The sequence below is a fragment of the Sorex fumeus genome, unplaced genomic scaffold (genome assembly GCF_029834395.1).
Source record: "Sorex fumeus unplaced genomic scaffold, SorFum_2.1 ptg000128l, whole genome shotgun sequence".
Taxonomy (NCBI): domain Eukaryota; kingdom Metazoa; phylum Chordata; class Mammalia; order Eulipotyphla; family Soricidae; genus Sorex; species Sorex fumeus.
This window is the reverse complement of record NW_026606185.1, coordinates 19,631,549-19,646,308: the sequence shown is the minus strand read 5'-3', so window position 1 is coordinate 19,646,308 and position 14,760 is coordinate 19,631,549. Positions and strand designations below refer to the sequence as shown.

The 14,760-nt window shown below is 38.2% G+C and overlaps 1 protein-coding gene across 26 annotated transcripts in view; it reads right to left on the bottom strand.

Annotated features, from left to right (window-relative positions):
- EPB41L3 (erythrocyte membrane protein band 4.1 like 3) overlaps positions 1-14,760 on the bottom strand; it is a 166,893-nt gene that overhangs the window by 21,747 nt on the left and 130,386 nt on the right. For 16 of the 26 annotated variants that reach the window (XM_056138371.1, XM_056138373.1, XM_056138388.1 and 13 more), the window contains exons 10-14: positions 14,248-14,345; positions 13,013-13,188; positions 9,890-10,110; positions 5,816-6,379; positions 398-451 (exon numbers count right to left, since the gene is read on the bottom strand). In XM_056138371.1, coding sequence (XP_055994346.1) covers positions 398-451; positions 5,816-6,379; positions 9,890-10,110; positions 13,013-13,188; positions 14,248-14,345 — 1,113 coding nt within the window. The remainder of the gene's footprint in view (positions 1-397; positions 452-5,815; positions 6,380-9,889; positions 10,111-13,012; positions 13,189-14,247; positions 14,346-14,760) is intronic. The other 10 variants (XM_056138379.1, XM_056138383.1, XM_056138389.1 and 7 more) reach the window with 3 other exon arrangements.

Sequence of the window (14,760 nt, the reverse complement as noted above, 5' to 3'; positions counted from 1 at the left end):
GATGCAATAAAAAATTAAAAAATAAATTGTAGCTTTTCTCCCCACCCATCATGACTAGCACACATACAGAGAGCATTTCATTTGGGACAGGGAAATAAACTATTTTTTTTTAAAAAAAAAAAAGCTCAATCAGTTTAGTCAAGTGGTTCTCAGATGTGACTCTATGAAAGCGAACACATCTAAAACTTGTTTAGCAAAGATGTTACTGACTCCCACAAGAAGAAGGTGCCCTCCAGATGATTCCCATTCAGGCTAGTGTGTGGTCTGTGTACTTAACTCCTACTGTGCAAATTAGGATTTAGGCACATTCTAAAGGCTAATACGCAGAGTTCTTAGATACAAAGCAACTTGGCAAGGCTTTGGGCTACAACTGGCCACCCTCACCAAGTATACCAACCTCAGTGGCGGTGGTTTCCCCATCAGCTGCAGTGTCCGTTCGCTCGCTGTCAGTCTATTGATCACAGAAGCGATCAGGTTCCAAGAGGGAGGCAGGAATAGAAAATAAATCCAGCTGGTCAGATACGGCAAAGCACTGGTCAAGAAGTTCATGTTCTTTCTCTGTTCTCTGTACCATACTACCTTCCCACAAGAACACAGGTTTAAGCAAAAGCAAAAGAAAAGCCAGAGCTAGGTTTATTCAGCAGAGCCACTCAGAGGAAGACCAGAGACACACAGCCTGTGGAACCACAGGAGCTGTGTCAGCCAAGCTAATCTGTCTGCTATCATATCTTGGAAAACCAGTTTGTCATTCTTTCCACCCTTTCAACTACAACCCCAAGAAAGCTCTCTTACTGTTTAATACAAATAAAATTTATGTTTCTATATGGTTTTTATTCCAGAAATGTCACATTTGAAAGGTATATTAAAATGTGAATTTAAACAAAAATTTAAGTATTTTAAAATATATTGTAACAGTCACTGGACTTTCAGCCCCTCATTTATACCATTTTGATTATTTACACCCATTTATGACCACCATCAAGGCTGTCTGCATTACCTCTTATTATAAAAACACATGCCAGTGACTCACAAGCATATGTTTTATATAAGAACAGAACTCAAGTAGGATTGCTAACTAGAAAATTTTTATGTTTTATTTATTCCACCCACCAATAGAGGTATTTATAAGTATGTTTAAACACACCATTCCAAAAAAATGTCTGAATGAAGCAAATAATTTTAAAAAACTAAAAGAATGAAAGAGACATCTACTTGGAAACAAATAAAACAAAGCACAGCATTTAATTGAGCCTGTGTTTTCAGGGGAGATTATATTAGCAATTTCAGAACTGACTTTTAATGTTTCATTTAGTTTTATGATTAAAAAATACTGCAATCTGGTGGATTATAGCAATAGGCATTGGAACTGGGATACTCAAATGCTCCTACATGATACTGACATTTTCCTTCACAAATATCAACTAATATTATTAAATTTCTATAGTAAGCAATGATGTGCTTACTATAATATTCTGAAAACAAAAAATCAAAAACTCGGCTGTAAATTGCCTCTTAATTAATCTCCCACTCTGAAGTATAAGGAATGTTACTTTAAAGAGGGACAATTGAGATAATTATTGTTTCTAGTGACATGATTCCTATTAAGTGAATTTCCTAGCACTGTCCCAGACTTTCGTTTACTATAGTCATGAGATCTAAGGATGCTTTGGTCTCTGATGGGCTGCGTATACAATGGGGGTCCTATGCTGTATATGCAATAGTTCATACCATATAGCTTCAATATGCAGAAGGTTATAGCTCCCAGTTTGTGTAATCACACTGTGATTTTCACAAAATTGCCTAATGATATATTTCTCAGAATGCATCTCTGTCAAAAAGTGACATATGACTGTATTCCTAAAAATAAAGAGTCAGAATCCTTGTTTGTTATGTATCTGAGTTGCCAATCTGGCAATCTTGTTACAGTTCTAGAATGGAAAATATCGGAATAGTGTTGCCAAAAAAAAAAAAAAACAAAAAACAAAAAACAAAAAAGAAAAAGAAAAAGAAAAAGAAAAAAAAAGCACTGATATTTTTTCATGAAGTGACCACAGTGGTAATACCCAGGTGTGTGTTGTAATTTTTCTTATAAGGATGATCATTGCTATGGCATTTTACCAACCCATAATCTAGGGAAAAGCCAATTTCAAAGAGTAGGAGGTGAAGGGAGTCAGAGGAAAAGAGATGGAGAAGAAAGAATATACATAATAACTCAAATAAATCTCAATTTCAAGAACAAATAAGAGTGTACTCAGAGTGCTGCAATACTAGCTGTGCAAAAATGTTAAAAGTTCTTGAAATATTTTTCCTTCTTTAAAGATTTCCCTATGGCTTTACAATTTATATCTATAACTTTCCAAGCATCTTGGCATTTAGTAAGCTATGATTAAGAGTGGCAAGTTTGAGCCAGGGACACAGCTCAATGTGCTGGAGCAAATGATTTGCAAGTAGGGGCCATGGATTTTATCCCTCACACGCCATGGTTCCCCCCAAATTGCAAGGAATAACCCCTGAGCACCAAGCTGGAAGTAGCCCCTGAATCAGTGGGTATGGTTCATCAAAAACAAACAAAAATCTAAAAATCAAAACAAGAGAGGTGTCCAACGGTAATGAGCTCAAATCCTTGCCATTCAAATCTAGGGCACGCAGGGCACATTTATTTTACTTTCAAACTTTCTTCCGGTGAAATGGGGAAAATACTCCCAGTCATATATCAGCTGATGGGGTACAAAGTGCTTTACATTTTGCCTGAGAGAAACAAAGCTAAAAAATGGCTACAGTGATAACATGTTGGGCCAGAGATAGAGCTCAAAGTGGAGTGCATGTTTTGCATGCAGGGGGCCCTGATTTGATCCCTGGAACTGTAGGGCCCTTGGACACTGCCAGGTGTGAGAGTAGAGAGCTCACGGTAGTTCCTGAACAGCATAAAGCCTCAAAAAATTATATAAGAACTGTTATTCCTAGCTATACACAGTTTAGGTAATATATAAATTCCTTCAAACTAGTCATTAAACATAGATCCTGACCAATAAACAGTGAGGCATAAAAGACTAGATAAAGCATCTTTTGTAGAAAAAGCTATTTGCTAGGACTCAACAAAAGTGAAAATTTTAGGTCATATCCTGAACTAATGTGTAAAACCTTGGATTCCAAAGCTGTTAAAACCAGGTGAAACGTTAAAATCAGGTGATGGTTAATTTTAAACTATGACCTTTTTTTTTCTTCAGCAAAAGAGTTCCCCAGAATTCACATGTAATTATACTTTATGGAATGATGAGATAATTTTTCTCATGTTTTAGTTTAAAAAACTCTGCTTTTTCCTATTTGACCATGACCAAAAAAAAAAAAAAAAAAAAAAGAAATAGTGTGCCATTAGCTTGATGGTTTGGGATTATGCCTTGTTTTATGAGATGTGAAAGGCTGAAGTAATTAGGTTACTAAAACCCATGTAAAGTGAAAAATGTAAGCAGTAATGATAAAATATTTAAAAGGAATTACAGTCATTAGTGACTTTGCAAAACAAGTTATAAAACTGAACTGCATGTTATGAAGTCATCCAGTTTAGCTGTCAAAGTGCTTTTAGTCTAGAGAATAAAATAGCCCTTGTAAACAAATGGCAAATTAAAAAAAAAAGAACCAAAAACCAAAACAACAAAAAACCAGAATGACCTACATATGAGTTCTCTAGTTCAGTTTGAACTAGAGTCTCCAGCTCTTAACGCTTGGGGTTAAGAGACCACATGGAACAGATGGCCAAATACGGAGTCTGAACAGAGTGTTATGGCCAACCGAGGCTGGGCAGGAGACAAGGCTGCAGCCGCCAGCACTGCTCCGGCCTGGGGCTTTGCAACAAGGAGAATGATGTGCTGGGAGCTGCAGTCTCCTGTTCACGAGCTTGCGGGGAGTGACTGCTGTGATTTGTTTTGCCAATGTAATGCAGACATGCCCAAGTTTAACATTAATTTTCATGCATTGATTATACGACGAGATGTATCCCCTGGATTAGGCACAAGATCTGTGTGGTTTACTATACAAAAGTTCAGTTGTTTGGAATTCAGAAAAGCATAAACAGCAATCATTTTGTTTTATGTTAGCTAGATGGCTAACTTCATAGCTACAGGAAAAATAAAAGGTTCAGCTTAGAAACCAGCATATATTATAAACAGTCTTTATAGATAATAGGGTGTTCTTAACTGTGGTGCATTCTGATTCTATATTATTTGATAATGTTGCTACTGTGCTGAATAGTAATATGAAAGCCTAGGACACAGTTTTCTCTTGAAATATTTCCTATGCATAAAATGGTCTTGATTATATATGTGTATATAAATATAATGCATACATATAATATTGCGATAGTTAAAACTAAGTCATATATGATCCAAGATTTTGAAAAGGGCTCTTTTGCACTACTAAGTAGCAAAACTTGCACTTTTATTTAAAACATCTGTGAGACCATTTCATTTTTTCCCCTTTTTTGCCGCAAAGAAATGGTCATAATGCCCCTAAATATAGATACCCTCTTGCAATTTATATACTCACAGGTGCAGCAGGCTTGAATTACGGTTTCTAGCTGAGCACAGAACTGAAAATCCTTTCTTTCCTTTTTTAACTGTTGCTTTGACTTTGTGGGTCCGAAAGAAAAAAAAATTCTCAGGGTTTTGGGCTTGTCTACTGCAACAAAAGCCCTTATTTTGTGGGAAGAGAAGAACTGGAGAGCCTGGGGGAGGGGTGGGCAGGAGGGCAGGTGACAGGCTGGCACCTCTGCTGATGGTTTCTGTACTTTTCCCAGTGCTCTATTTCAGTTCTATAAAAGGGAAACTGCTGGGCTGGTCATACAAGCTTTGGGGTGGCAGAGAAAGAAGAGCAATTAAGAGAAACTCCCAGTACAGTGCCAATTCACCCAAGTGGTGAAGGGCAGGCAAGGCCTGAAAGCATGCCTTCACAGACGAGGCTGATAGCCACAGTTCTCTTCCCCAACTAAGCAAATGCTTAGCATAGCCATAGGGGCCTAACTCCCCTGTCCCAACTAGACTGGCAAATGGTATGGGCTCATATTGGAACTGAAAGCATCATTGCCATCTGATGACAATCTGTATACTGTATGACACCTTTGATGAGTCTCCTGATTGAGGTTGAGAATTCCAGTTCTGGTCCTGTTCCTGGACCTCCTAACTGACTGATGGCAAAGGATGCTTTAAACTGCTCAAATCTTCTTTCTGTTCCAACACTCCCATAGGATTTACTTCACCTCCCTGGGTAACTGGAATATTGTGGCTGGGACAATAAGGAAGGGGCATTTCAGAATCTTGAGGAAGGGAAGGCAGTTAACAGTTTTGGAAAACTCCCCTATAAAGACAACTCCCTACAGCGAAGTTCTCTCTTGCCTCTGCTGGAGTATCATTTCTCTCTTACCTCATATCACTACTACATTTATATACACCAGGATTCCTCTGGGTAGCGCTCCATGTATATAATTTACTTTGTCAATGAAATCTGAATAGGATCCATAAGCATTTTTTCACATAGCTAATGGGTCATCTGGAATTGACTTCTGCTTGAGTCCTTTGCCACCGGCAGGCCAGTGGGCAGCAGCTGGCTCTGGGTAGGGCTGAGACCGCCACCTTCACATGGTGTTGTGCCTAACCCCAGGGCTGGGTTGTACTCCCAAACAGACAACAACCCTTTCACATGTTGGCACAGACAATAAATGAGGCTCTGAAAGTCAGGCCACTAGGGCAGCGGCCGTCTAACACTCCTTCAGACGGGAGCCCCGAACACAACAGGGAAGTGTGCTCTATGCCGAGGTACACACCTCTTCCTCTGAACTGTCACTCGGGTCATTGTCTAGTGAGGCAGTCAAGGAGGCCGCCTTGGGCTCCAGGTAGCAGAGGCACAAAGCCAGAGGGAAGGAGAGAGTGAGGGCATATGGCACTGAGAAGGAGGCGGAGAGCAGGAAGAAAAAGATGAAGAGGAAACAGGGCACCAGGGAGGGAGAGCGGATGGGGAGGTAATGCTGCAGGCTCTGGGGAAGGAGGTTGGTCTCAGACAGGTTGGGGAAAGAGAGGTACCCGTCATCATCTAGAAGAGAAGGGAATGAGTCGGGGAGCTGCAAGGAGAAAGAAAACAGGGTGGTCCCTTTGCCCGTTTGCTGCTTGTAGCTAAAAGCCACATCTTGGTCCCCTAGGTACGGCTTCCCCTTGCTGTCAGAGTCCAGGGCGGGCTCTCCGTGCTTAGGCTTGGGGTCTTTGGGCAGCTCACAGCCCAGTGCCTGCTGGCCATTCTCCTTCCACCTCCTACGGAGCTCTGTGGGGGATGGAGGGGCAAGATGAGCTGATGGCGGGGACAGGGGACATGAGTCAGTGCCAAGCCCAGATGACTGATGTGGAAGAGACAGAGAGAGACAGAAAGCAGCAAACAGAGGTGCAAAAGGACAAAAAGAAAACTGCAATTAGTTAATTTTCTTAAGGGTATCAATATAAAATTGTCAAACAAGAATTTTATCTAGCAGTAGGGTTGTTCAAATTTTTAAAGTATGCAAGCTGAATACCCAGTCTACATGAATTTCTACCTTCCTCCCACTAAGCATTCAAATATAACAGTGGACTTACGAAAAAATCAGAACAGGAAATATTTGTGGGCAATTTCAAAGTCTACACATTTCACATAATTAAGAAATTAGTCTCGGTTAACAAGGTTAGGAAGTTTTAGTGTTTTGAGAGCAAACATAACTCTCTGATCATTGAAAATCAAGACTTTCAATAACCTCTCCTTGTCTCCAGTTGGGAATTTGCTACAATATAGTCATGTTTTGACCAATGGTGAATGAATATATAATGGAAGTTCCAATGGATTGTCCCATACAGACATGTTGCATAGATAGGTGATATCATCCAGGTTTGTATAATTACACTCTGTCATTCATACATGGAGGAAATCACCAAGTGAGTCATTTCTCAGGGAACATTCCTGTCATTAAGTGCCACATCACAATAGTTCAGTTGGATTAGAAATAAAAATAAATCCAAAATTGGATTAAAAATCATCTTTGTTATTACATTTGGACCTTGGTAATGGCAATGACATTTAAAACAGGTGGGCTTCCAAATCAAGGAGTTTCTGGCCCCACTCCTATCTGGTAAAGCTTCTCTTATCCGGGAACAGAACTAGCATTTTAAGAACAATGACTCTCTATATAGAAAAAAAAAAACCTGGAGCTTCTTCCGAGAAATCTATTTTGGTTCCTTTTCTCATGACTTAAATGAAACTGAACTCAAGTGGTTTTTACTAAGCTAACTAGAAAAATGTTTTCCTTGATGTGGTTCATAGCATTTACTTTGCATTGTGACCCATCAACAAGAAAGTGACTCTTTGCTAATTTTCCATTTTTCTGCAGCAGATAAATGGTCTGCTTCATTCCTTTGCTGTGTCTGAGTCCTGAACAGAATGATGAAGACAGGTACCCTCAAGAGGGAGCTTGGGCTTCGTGGAAAAAGTGAGATCCTGGCAAACTTCATGACAGGGCCAGTCTCCTGGGCAGGGCCAGATGCTGAAGGTGCTGAGCAAGCAGGGGTAGGAGGAAGCGAGCAAAAAAAACTCCGCAGGGACCTGCATAGCACAGGAGCTGTTAGCGCTGGGGCAGTGCTAGGTGAGAGCACACGGAGGTAGAAGATAATTAGACTTTGGCTGCTCTAGATGATTCCTGTGTATCGGGCCTGGTGATCTCAGAGCCGGCTGGCCAGCCACCAAGTCTGATTTGGTAAATATAAGGACAGAGCACAGAGCACATAAACACATTTCAAAAAGTCTATCTTAGGCTCTAGATGTGTCTCTTTTTAAGAAAACAAACGTGTCTTTTCCTAACACTCATGTCTGCCATTATGCTTTATTCTTTTCTTTTCTTTTTTTTTTTTTAAATAAGATCCTTCCAAAAACCTTGTTCAAGGAAGAATAGTGTGAAAGTTACAAGGTAACCTCGGCAGCAAGGCGGCCCTCATTCCCCAGATGCTAAACAAAGGCAGCCTCATCAGCTCTCTGGGGTCATCAGCCTCAATGACTGGGAATCCAGAGGACCAGATTTTAAAGAACTATTATTAGGAACACATTCTAATTTTGGTTAAAAAGCTAAGACCCTTTGTATTACTTTATAAAGGTGGAGAAGAATAAAATTGAGGTTTAGTCTTCTAAGCTGCTTATTAAAGCGGATTTGAAAATATATTTTGTTGTTATGACAGCATAACTGTGAAGGCATTTCATCAAAGCTACCGGTAGCAGTCATAGATTTTTCTTAGTCTTATTTTCCAATGTCATGAATGACAATAGCTTAATACTATATTTCAGATAGACAATCTATTGTTATTTTTAAATCAAAGTGAAGCTGCCTGAACCTATTTCTGGAGCAGAATTAAAAATAATTCACATTTAAGGGACCAAAGTGATAGTGCAGCAGGTAGGGCATTTGCTTTGCACGTGGCAAACCTGGGTTTAAAGCCTATCACCCCATATGGTCCCCAAGCTCCACCAGAAGTAATTCCTGAGTGAAGAGTCAGGAGTAGCCTGAGTAGTGCTGGATTTGACCCAAAAGCAAAACAACAACAACAATAACAACAACAACAAAAACCCCAAAACCAAAAAACCTCACCAAAATAATTTACTTTTAGTCCCATTAACTGTATTTACACGTTCATAAATTTATGTGTTGGTATGGGTAATTTTAAAAAATCATGGATTTATTTTTCAAGAAATTTTTTTTGAGAAAAGAAATCAGTTTTTCAGAAGCATTACTTTTGTATCTTATTTAAAACTTTGTGTGTGTGTGTGTGTGTGTGTGTGTGTGTGTGTAAACTCATCCTAAAATTATTATAGACTGAGTCACTTGGACTATTCTAATATAACTATCATGATAATATGTTTGTTGACCGACGCATTTGGTTAAAATATTGTTGAAAGGGGTATTTCTCTATAGACCCTCAGGTGAGTTTTGTTTTTAAATAATTGTGCATCTGAAAAGCCGTGTGCAAAAGAGCACTTTAGTATTAGACTTATGCATGTTTTAGCATAACTTATAAGTCAGATAGCATTTTTAGTTTCTTTTCTCTCTGGACCCTGATATTCTAGAAATCACTGTTTTCCACTATGTACACATCTCTGACTTTTGTTTTCTGACCTTTTTGGAGCTTCTCAACTAAACATCAATCTGGCAGACATGATGAGCCCACCTGTCTCTTTCAGAAAAGTTGTTTCCTAGTGTTGGATTATCACAAATAATCATACCACTGGGGGAAAAAATTGAATTTCTGGTGAAATGATGTAAAATTTTAATGAGTAAAATACTTAGGAAAAATTCCTGCCAAATTTATTTCCTGTCTTTCTTGCAATCTTTGCCTCATATGCCTTGTCAAAACAGGTCCAACTGATTATAGGATTATAATCATAATACCAAGAGAAAAAGTTAAGAATACACCAGCCGTGGCCACTCAGACACTTGCAGACAGAAGAGTAGCAAGGAAACTACTGTGTCTCTAGAAAAATTACAGCATTCAGACTTTGGTAGGAGAATGGGGCCAGAAATGAAGGAAATAGCTTTAGTGACAGCTCTCCAAAATGTGAAAGAGGTAACATACCACTAAAAGTATTTTTAGACAGGACAGCTGTTGAAAGTCTTACATCGTGTATCTGATGTTGAAATAAAATTTTTCAAAGAGTTAGAGGAACTCTCCAGAGAAAAATGCTGACACTATAATACTTATATATAAATTGAGATTACAAATGCAGTTAATGCTGGAATATGAAATTGCCTGTCCCAACACATCCCCAGTTCAAAACCTCAGAACTATTCAGTAGTACCTAAGGTCTGAGCAAGCTCAAACAGGTAGCCTGGGAGATATACCTTTCCCTCCTGCCGGATCGCGGCAACAGGTGTGGCTTCCTCTGCCTTTTTCCTTCTCTCCTCTTCCTCGTCACGTTCCTCCTCAGCCTTTTTCTCTGGAGTCACAGTGGTGATCAAGTTGGTCTGAGAGATGCCCTTTGTTGTAGCGTACTGGCCAGTACCAACCTCTGCAGCAGACACAGAATCCTTCATGTATATTTCATGGTTTTCATTCACTGATGCTAAAAGCGAATACAATTAAAGAAATCAAGTCTGAAATATTTACGTTAGAAGACAAATTCACACTACTGACAGTCTGATTATGGGGGCAACCCTATGAAATGCCAGATTTGTCTGGAAGACAAGTCAGAGCTACAGGTACCTGCATACCTTCCTTAGACTCATCTTTTGATTGACCGATGTGTTTTGAATGACTTAAATTTCTTGAAGCTACTAGGATAATTTCAACTGTGAAGACGTGTGTGAGGGGGACACGAGTGGAAGGAAGAGGGGCTGAGCCACCACAAGCCTGTCACCTTGTGGGGTGACTGGCTGGGAGGCTACAGCGCACAGAGAGTGGGTCCCACAGAATAATAGCTTCGCAGCATACAACTGCTAGAGTGCACTTGATTTTGAACAGATTTTTAAAAGTACCATTCACAAGGAATACTGTAAAGTTTACTGTTGCTATTATTATTAATGGGAGGAGAGTCTCGCATTATTATAATATTAAAACCTTAAGTATTAAATTCTTGGCAGAGATTATAAAATTCAGATGGATGGAAACTCTGCTCAACCGAAGCATGGAAATGTTTTGATTTCTATTGCACTTTAAAAAGACAGCCATAATTAATTTCTACTGCACTTTAAAAAGACAACTGTGATTGCATATACTCATTCATCTCTAAATCAAGAAAACAAGACAAATGTTGCTGCTAGGAAAATTCATGCAACTGGCAAAGCAAGCAAACACAAGAGATATAAACTGCAGCCTTTTGCCCTAGCTAAAATGTCTTAGTGAAAAAGATAATTACACTGAACAAATTTGTTACTCATTATTTAGACTTTAGGTATAAAAGGTCATTAAAACTTGCAAAATTTTAATATGCACTAGATGATTATAGGCAAAACATAATATGATTTTATATTTTAGAAAATCCAAAATATAAGTGATAAAAGGATACTAAATCCCTTTAATAGTAAACAATTTCACTAAAATATTTTCACTAAGATGCTTATGTCTATTTAGACAGATGAAAAAGCTCTTATGAGAAAGTTTCCCAAATGGAGCAGTAAGGCTGTTGAATATGAAATGCAACTTTGCAAAAAGAAGTTTATTTTGCAACATGCAAACATGACATCTAGCATAGCAGCACAAAACCATATTAGTAAGTGGCAGAACCCCAAGGAGTGAGAGACAACACATACAAACATCACTTTTGGGCAGGGAGAAAGAGACACATGATATTAGTACATGTATTTCACAACTGTCTCCTATCTTCTCAGCAATCATTATCACACAAAAATCATGGAGAAAACATTCACAAGCTATGTGTTCCCTTGGGCACACATCACTGAAGTAAAGACAAAGATATTTGGGGAAAAGGTGTAACTCTCCAAAGATTCTTTCAACAATGACATATAAAATAGATAAATTCAACTTAAGAAAGTCCCAATGAATATTTTATTCCAAAAGTTTGCTGAATTTTATTCCATGTTTAAAATCAGTAAACTCTTAGATAATACAGAACTGTAAGCAACTTCTTGGACCATTTCACACTAGTTTAAAAGAATGATTTAAAAATAAAACTATTAGTATAATTATTACAGGCACAGTGCTCACATGTATTTTATTCACTCTTCACCACTGATAAATATAGTGGACTTATTCTCACTTCACAGATGATGACATGAAAAATTGGCAGGAGAGTATCACTCACTCACATCACTACAATAAAGGGTTAGGAGTTCTGTCTGGATTTATCTATGGTAGGTGAGTATTCTTTCCACTTTCCCATAACATTTATCACATAGTACTAATAATGCAACGTAGAATTTTTTTTTTGCAAACTGTTCATAAGACATTCCATTAGGAAAATGCAGTCTTTTTGATCAGGGAACCAGGGAGCACACTGCCCCTCTCAATTGGTTCCAGGGTACAGTGAGCAGGAAGGGAGAGCTGGAACCCTATGTCCAGTGGTGGTAAAAACTCTAGGAGGAGAAGTGCCTGCAGGCACATACAACTTTTATTTATTATTATCATTTGTGTTTTTCTTCTTAAATTTATATGCACATGCTAGAAAACTCTATGTGCACTGGATAGGTCTTCTATGAAACAGTGGATATCCATCCAGGTGCTCTGAGTCAGAAGTCATGCCTGGCCATGACACATCCCTTAGCAGTGTTCCTATCACCGGCACACCTCAAAGCAGAATGCAAATCTGCATGGAACTATGGGCAGGAGTTCAAAACCATTACATAAAGAAAAAACCATCTAAAAATCCACTATTATGCCTATGCTGTTCCTTTAAAATGTGACTAGGTGTGACTCAAATTTACTTCTATGAATATCGTCCTTTCCTTATCAGTTGCTGTTCATTGAAACAGATTATACTTTATTCATAACATTTTTATAGATCGTTTTAACTTATACTTTTTTCTGAAACAATTAGAAATATGCTTATGGTCACATTTATGACTCACTAAGATCTTCTGGCAATAGAGTTAACTTTCTTATAGCAAGTGTGACTAGTATACTTAGGAAGAGGAGCATCTCTCTAAATTCAGGATGCTGGCCTATGAACTTTATCGTATTCATTTTCTAAGTATCATTCTTTGTATGTTTGTATTGTGACACTAGGGATCAAACCTGACAGATGCATAAAACGTATTCTGCCACTGAGCTACAAACCTGGCCCTATCATTTTATACATACTCTACCAAGACTGGAAATTAGACCCATGAAGATACTCAGTTGGTGTGTGTGGGGGGGATGCTAGACACTTTTCATTCAGTCATGGCACAACAAGTCCTTCTGGTTTCCTATTATATAAGAAAGTGCACATTTATGGGGCGCTCATGCCCATTCTGCTCTGCTTCTGGTTAGCTGCTAACAATTACTAATGTGTAGTAAGTAACACCAACCTCCATCCAAGCTTCGAGACATGGTGTAACGTTTGCTGGATGAGCGTTCAAAGTAAGGTGCAGGGCGATCTATCAACGCACTGGCTCGTCTCGTTTGGGCCTGTGTTCTGCCACTATAACGGAACTTGGAGCCCAAGGTGAGGAATTTCTTTGGAGGTGCTTCTGGTAATAAAAGTCTGCAGATATTAAAGAAAGAAAAAAGCCAGAAAGACTGTTAATCCAAACATTAAGCTTTAATATTTTACTCTTCTCTAAAAGGGAAATTATCTCATGTGCCATGGTTTCAGCACCCAATATAGAGTGAACGAATCTCAAGTTAAAATAAAACATCAATCTGTACAGTATATCATCAACAATGAATTCTGAGAACAGGACATATGAAACAGGCTAAGTTGGACTAAACGAACTTTAATATCCCATGCAACTGGAAAGTGCTTCTATAAACTAGAAGAGCATTTAATTAGTAGCAAGTAAATGAGTAAGAGTGGGAACTTTTACTTTTGTGAACATAATTCTGGGGACCTAGTATGGTATAGGAATAAAGGGGTCCTGGAAATTGAAAAAATTGTTTTTTTTTTCTTTTTTGACATACCAGGCAGTGCTTATGGCTTACTCTAGGTTCTACACTAGGTACTACCCTGGTAGTACTAGGGGCCAAATGGAACGCCAGGCTGGACACGTGTGAGGCAAATGTCCTACCCACTGTATTATCACTCTCGTCCGGGAATTGAAAAATTTCTGATACAGTAAAGAATGGGTCGAAAACCTAAGTAGGTATTCTTGGGTATCCTACTTGGTACTGAACTGTAGGACAGCTTTTAAAAGTAATAAAAGGAAGGGGAGATAAATACAAGACAAACTTAGCCAAGCAAGTAAAACCAGAGATAGACAAATGGGACTATCTTAAACTAAGAAGCTTCTGCACCTCAAAAGAAACAGTGACCAAAATACAAAGATTGTCTACAGAATGGGAAAGGATATTCGCTCAATACCCATCCGAGAAGGGGTTGATATCAAGGATATACAAAGCACTGGTTGAACTCCACAAGCATACAAGACAAACTAAGAAAGAACTGTAAATTTATTTAGATATTCTTTAAGTTTTTATAAAGAAATTTAGTAATAATGAACTTAAAGGGCTAGAAAAAATATGGTTCTGTATTCTTCCAAACAGTCTTTATCAAGTGGTTCTAGTCATTCTACTTAACACTTAGAATGAAATGACCTTTACCTACCTGAAAAATGTATGGTGTTCAACACAAACTTTCCACAAACGCTTTGCGGCTCGATGATTTGGCAGTTTAAACCCAATGGTGCTTTCAAATTGTTCAAACTAAATTTAAAAACATATAAAAGGACATAATTCAAGTTCAGAAGCATAAATGGAAGAAAAATAAACAATTTACAAAAATCATAATACAAGCCACAGGTAGTTTTTAGCCACTAAATTTGTTACTATACACAGATCTCATGCTATGCACATTCATTCATCTAAAAATAATCATGGAAGCTGTAGGAAGAGATCACTACATTATACTAGCAATTATGCTTTATGGACAAGTATGAATCTTATAGAAGCTAAATTTAAAAAGAGGGTTATCTGTATTGTTTTCATATTCAAATTTGTATGATCTAAGTTTTAAGTCTAACCTTCATGGTTTCTCCATGATATCATTAATTTAACTGGAATGTATATAGTCTGTAGTATACTAAGGATTATATTTTTCATATGTATCTGGTCATGAATT